This window comes from Fukomys damarensis, unplaced genomic scaffold (assembly GCF_012274545.1).
Source record: "Fukomys damarensis isolate Sample0158 unplaced genomic scaffold, DMR_v1.0_HiC HiC_scaffold_19, whole genome shotgun sequence".
Classification (NCBI taxonomy): Eukaryota; Metazoa; Chordata; class Mammalia; order Rodentia; family Bathyergidae; genus Fukomys; species Fukomys damarensis.
The window spans coordinates 66878989-66884405 of record NW_022900931.1 but is presented as its reverse complement, the minus strand read 5'-3'; the positions used below and the strand labels follow the sequence as shown (position 1 = coordinate 66884405).

Genomic DNA, 5417 nt, shown 5'->3' with positions numbered 1-5417 from the left:
CTGCCCGTCCTGCGTCTCCGCTCTAGCCTCGATCCCTGTCCGCGTCACTGCGCCAGTCAACAAACTTTCTGCCTTGTTGAGGGTCCAGGGTTCAGGGAGGCACGGGGCTCACGGTCCCTGACGCTGTCTGTCTCTCGAGCCCGCACTGCCCCGCGTCCTTCTGGGACCGGCTCTGCTCCTGGAGAGCAGCCTCTTCCTTGCTCTGCGTCCGTGAATTTCCATGACTGCGTGCTCTGATGCGCGTCTCCATCTGTATCACCTCTCTGGGCCCTGATGTCTCTGCCCTCTCGGGGCTCTGTGGCTCCGTCCCCCGGCCCATCTCAGAGTCACCGTCGGTCTTCTCCTGCCTGGGTCCGGTCTCGGCCGCCCTCCCGCAGGGAGTCTGGCCTCTGCCCGCGCGCTCTGTCCCTAGGGGTCTCCTGAACCTGCACCTCTCCCTGCTTCCCGGTGTCTCTCCGTCGCGGGGTCTCTCGCCCGTTTGTGTCTTCTGGTGACTCCCTCGGTTTAAAGGGTTCGCCCCTCCGTACCCCCGCCCCCGGGAATCCACGCGCCCAGCGGCGCACTAGTGGTCCAGGGGCTCCCCCTCGCGGCCCAGCCCACGTCGCGCTCCGCCCTACCCCAGCCCCGAGAGCTTCTGGGTCCCGGCTCCCTCTGTTGCCAGGGCAACCCGACAGCCGGAGCCGCGGTGTATCCTGGTCCTTGTAGTCCTTCGGTAGCCCCGGCCGCACTCGGGGAGCATTCGGGGAACTTCCTCTCCCGGCGTGCCCCGCGCGGGGGCGGGGCTGGGCACGAACCACGGCTCACCTAGGGCTGCGTGTGCTTACGGGTGTGGAACCGAAACGCCGGTGGGGCTACCTGAGTCTGCTCCTGAGCGCCTGGCCTGCCGCCTGCGGGCCTGTTGGCTCTGGAAATGGGCTCAGGAGTCCCCGCTTCTGCTCCAGCTCCCGGGCTCTTTCCGCTACCTCCGGTTCCATCGCGGCTCTTCCGGAGCCTTCTAGGGGGCTGCCCAGCACCGGGTGGGCAGTGGGGGACGGCGAGAGTCGGACAGCAGAGATAAAGGCTTGTCATCACCCCCCAAGAGTCTGTCCTAGCTAGCCCTTGCCCCTCCTCACAGGACAGGGAAATACATGCTGTACTGCGGACTGAGCCCAGGGCCTTTGCATTGAGCAACATCCCAGTGCTTTTTAACATTTTGAGATAGGTAAGCTGGGTCCGGGCTTGCCACCCGCCAGAGCTGACTTCATCGTTGTCAGGGTAGTCCGGGTGCCCAGGGCGGGCAGTCACTAGCCGGCCCTGCAGGCTTTCCGCTGGACTGAGGTGTTTTGGTAGCAGCTGTAGGCAACGTGGAGTGGGGTGGGGATGGGGAGCAAGATCAGACCTGGATGTTGCTTTTTCCTCAGGGGCCAGGGTGGGCTGGAAATAGGACAGTCGAGAAAAGGCTGGGGCAGTGGCCGAGGTGAAACAAAATGGAGCTTGAGCTGGGCGGGGAGACCAGAGGCAGGGGCAGCTATATATTTAGAACAGTGTTTGACAGGGAAGAAGGCTGGGACAAGTGCTTTTGTTCCCACTCCTGATAGTGTGGACACGGGACCCCAAGGAGGGAGAAATCCTGTTCGTTGCTCTTCCACTCAGTCTTCTTGGGTCAAGAGAGCAGTTTATTTTACTGATTTGCTCTAATGCGGACTGAACCCACACAAGCTGGACAAATGTTTTAAGTGCTGAGCTACACTCCTCAGTCCTTTCTGAGGTCTTGCTTAGTTGTCCAGGTGTTGCTTGATCCTCCTGCCCCAGCCTCCCCAGTAGCTGGGATTATAGGCATGTGCCTCTGTCTGGCATCTGAAGGAGTAATTTAGAAACCCTAGACTTTGCTAGTATTGTGGAGACGAGACAGGGTCTCACTGTGTAGTTCAGGCTGGCCTTGAACTCATAGGAATCCTCCTGTCTCAGTCTCGAGATTACAGCTGGGATTACAGCTGTGTGCCTCCCGTTTCTGGATTAGTATGTTCTGATGAAGCCCAAGTTACCGCGATTCCAACTCCTCCTCCATCAGACTGAGAAAACAGCCTCACTGCTCCCCTGGAGCCCTCCCCAATAATAATGATAATAAAGCACAAGTCCTCTTTTTTATCTTTATGTCAAGATTTTTTAAAAAAGAACATTGTGAATGTGGGAGTAAGGGAAGGGATAAGACTTCTATGACTGACAGCAGGAGCTACAGGGACTGAAAGCTCCAGGAAATTAAAAAAAAAATAAAATATATATTTATACATTTATGTATATCACGGTATGCATGTGAGTCCCCGAGAAGCAGGAAGTAGCAGCAAGAAGCGACTAACACAGAGACGCGTGTGTGCAGCATACACATGCAATGCCATTCCTCTGGTCGAGGCAGCAGCAACCTCCCCCGCCCAAAAGCAAAGAAAAACTGATAAGAAACGTCTTCCCCCTTACAGAATAGGACCACCCAGTATTTTTTGCCCTGTGACCAGAAAAAAAAAAAGGAGAAAAAGCCAGGCGGCTGCCTTTAAGGCTGGCAGTAGCCTTTCCCACCCAGCCCTGCCGAAGCAGGACACATTATTTTTAACACTGAGGCCGGAGAGTTCCTGTCCCTCACAAATACTTCAGACGGTTGTGTCTGTAGGACCGACTCCCTTATTTTCTCGCTAGCACAAAGGCAGCTGGGATGAAAGACATCCACCTCCTGCTCCTTCTCAGATGGCCTCTAGGCAGTGGGTTTTTAAAAAGCCTGGAAAAATTCTGGAAGCAGCCCTAGGCAGGGCTAACAGGGTCTGTGCTGAAGCCTCCCACCCGCCGGGAATTAATGACCTAATGTTTTTGTAACTCAGAGGAGCTGCACTGTATAGCCTCCTCCACCAGGGGAAAGGGGACCCAATCCCTAGCCAACCCCCCAGCACATACACACACACATGGCTAAGGCACAGCGAGGGCGGGCAGGCATGCTTTGGCAATGAGGCCTCTCCAGAGGCCGTGGCATGAACAGCTGCGGAGAGGGTGTGGACGTGTGGAGCTCAGCACCTTTGGAGGTGAGGTGGGGGATGGGGAGAGTCGCTGGGCACCGGAGGAAACAGGAAGACCCTTGAGTCAGGCAGGAGACCAGAACCGAGGGGAGAGACTGGAGCAAGGGGCGGGGTCGGGAGAGACAGACCAGCGGTGTGGGCACCCAAGCCAACAGGAAGGGAAGGAGCCAGAGAGAGGAAGGGAGCAGGAAACAGGAAGTAGAGCAGGGAGAGGGGAGATTGGGAAGAAAGGAAGAGGGAATAAGGTCTCAGCAATGGAAACTCGGGGAGAAGAACGCAGGGGTGGGACGGAGGGACACGCGAGCCCCTGGGAGTCTCAGACCTTGACGAACACCAGGCGGGCAGAGTGCGCCAGGTCAGCCAGGTAGGCCAGCAGGTTGATGCCTGTCAGGACGGCCACCGCCAGCCTGCGGTCCCAGATGCACACGTTGTGGGTGTGTCTGGAGCCACAGCCCGAGTCCCAGTTCCTGCGGGGCTCGCCCCCGTACTTCTCGTTGAAGTGGTAGAGGGGCCAGAGCACCAGGGCAGAGGCGTACATGAGCACGGAGAGCAGGGCCAGACCCGACAGGAAGCTGGGGAAGGGGAAGGGCAGCACGTTGGTGCACTCGCCCAGGTTCAGCAGGATGGCCACGGCGGCCAGGATGAAGCAGATGGAGTACACCGCCACGCACCACTCCAGGGCCGGCGCGCGCTGGTACAGGTGGGGCTCGCTGATGAACACGAAGATGACGCAGGCCACGAAGGTCTCCAGCACCTTCAGCAGCCCGGGCACGGTGGCCATGTAGCCGGTGACCTCGCCTGGCCTCGCCCGGGTCCAGGCCACTTCGGTGGCGTACGCCAGGCAGGCCACACAGGAGAAGGTGGTGGCAGCGATGGCGTGGTCACGGGAGCGGCCGTGGGACATGAACTGCACGTAGGTGGTGGGGTAGATGATGGAGGACGTCAGGCAGAAGAGGGCAGCGTAGCAGGCGTAGGTGATGGGGAAGTTGCGCCAGGACAAGGGAAAGTGGGCCTGCAGCCCGCCCAGCTCCACCACCAGGACGATGAGGGTCACGGCAAAGCAGAAGCACCAGGTGAACATGGCCCAGTGTCCCATGGGCCCCGTGTAGGCACCCACGCTGGCCACCAGCGAGAAGGCCACACAGGTGGACACCAGCTGCAGCAGGCGGAGCAGGCCCAGGGGCTGGGTCAGGGCCCGTGGGGACCCCACGACGGTGGAGGACGACGTGGTCGTGATGGTCGTGCGGGTCACCGTCACCGGCATGGCTGGGGAAGGCAAAAGACAGCAGCATCTCAGGTACCCACCTGTGGTCCATCTGAGCGCTCAGGAGGCTGAGGCAGGAGTATAGCTCTGAGTTTGAGGCCAGCCTGGGCTACACAGTGAGACCCTGGCTCAAATTACCAGACTGACCTAACAATTACTATGACCGGATAGGAGTTCCCAGGACGTGGGGCTTTCTGTCTGCAAACAGGCTCACCCCAGTTCCAGGCTCCTCTGTGCCCACCCGTCCAGTCCCAGGATTCCAGGCCCCACCTCTCCCTTCCCTCCCCTCCTTCCTTCCCCGGGGACTCAGCGACTCGGACTGCACTCTCTGCCCAGTGAACCGACTTCCCTCTTTTGCCCAATGTGACCCTCGTTTCCTCCTCGCACCGGCTCCTGAAGAGATCAGCTCCAGGGCTCTGGCAGGCTTCCCACTCTCAGAGGCCAGGACTCGGTGCCCAGCACGATTCTGGTCTGGGGCACTGTAACCCAGAGAAGGCCACTTCCCAGCAACCCATCCCGGGTTTCCCAAGGGCTGGGAAAGTCGGCTCCTGCATTCCCGTGTCCAGGCCCCAACCCTCTCCTCTGGAGCCGGGCTGGGTGACCCACACCCGACCTGGTCCAGGTCCAGCAGGCCCAGACCTGCCACGTAGCTGCTCTTCCCTGTCCCAGACCCACAGTGTCCACTTCCTTGTCCCCAAACCCTTGGAGAAGCCAAAATCCTTTTTCACGGTGCAAAATTCCTAATCTGTGAGCTGACACAGCTGAAACCATCAGGGGGTGGCTAACAACCACAAGGAAATAAAACTTCCTTCCAGGGCCAGCTGAACAGCAAGGCAATGGCACAGGCTTTAACTGTTGCAGGGCATGGCGCCCAGAGGACACGCGAGCTGGACACTCCACGCACACACCTGTGTCTCTGGCCTCTCCTTAGAACTCAAGCTCCCACCTCCTCCCTCAGACCCGGTCCGGCCCAGCGCACTCACCAGCGGTTTTAGGTGGCCACGTGGAGGAGAAGGACCCGGCGGTGGAGGCGACTCAGCGGGACACTAGAGAGGCGGTCGAGGCACCTGGAAGAAAAGTCAGGACAGCTCGGGCCTGACTCCTCCCTCCAGGTC

At 59.5% G+C, this 5417-nt stretch overlaps 1 protein-coding gene across 1 annotated transcript in view; it reads right to left on the bottom strand.

The window, feature by feature from the left end:
* Window positions 1–2115: 2115 nt before the first annotated feature.
* Myadm (myeloid associated differentiation marker) overlaps window positions 2116–5417 on the bottom strand; it is a 5016-nt gene continuing 1714 nt past the window's right edge. The window contains exons 2-3 of the mRNA XM_010616969.2: window positions 5286–5369; window positions 2116–4304 (exon numbers count right to left, since the gene is read on the bottom strand). Of these exons, the coding sequence (XP_010615271.1) occupies window positions 3355–4302 (948 nt within the window). The 5' untranslated portion in view covers window positions 4303–4304; window positions 5286–5369 and the 3' untranslated portion in view covers window positions 2116–3354. The remainder of the gene's footprint in view (window positions 4305–5285; window positions 5370–5417) is intronic.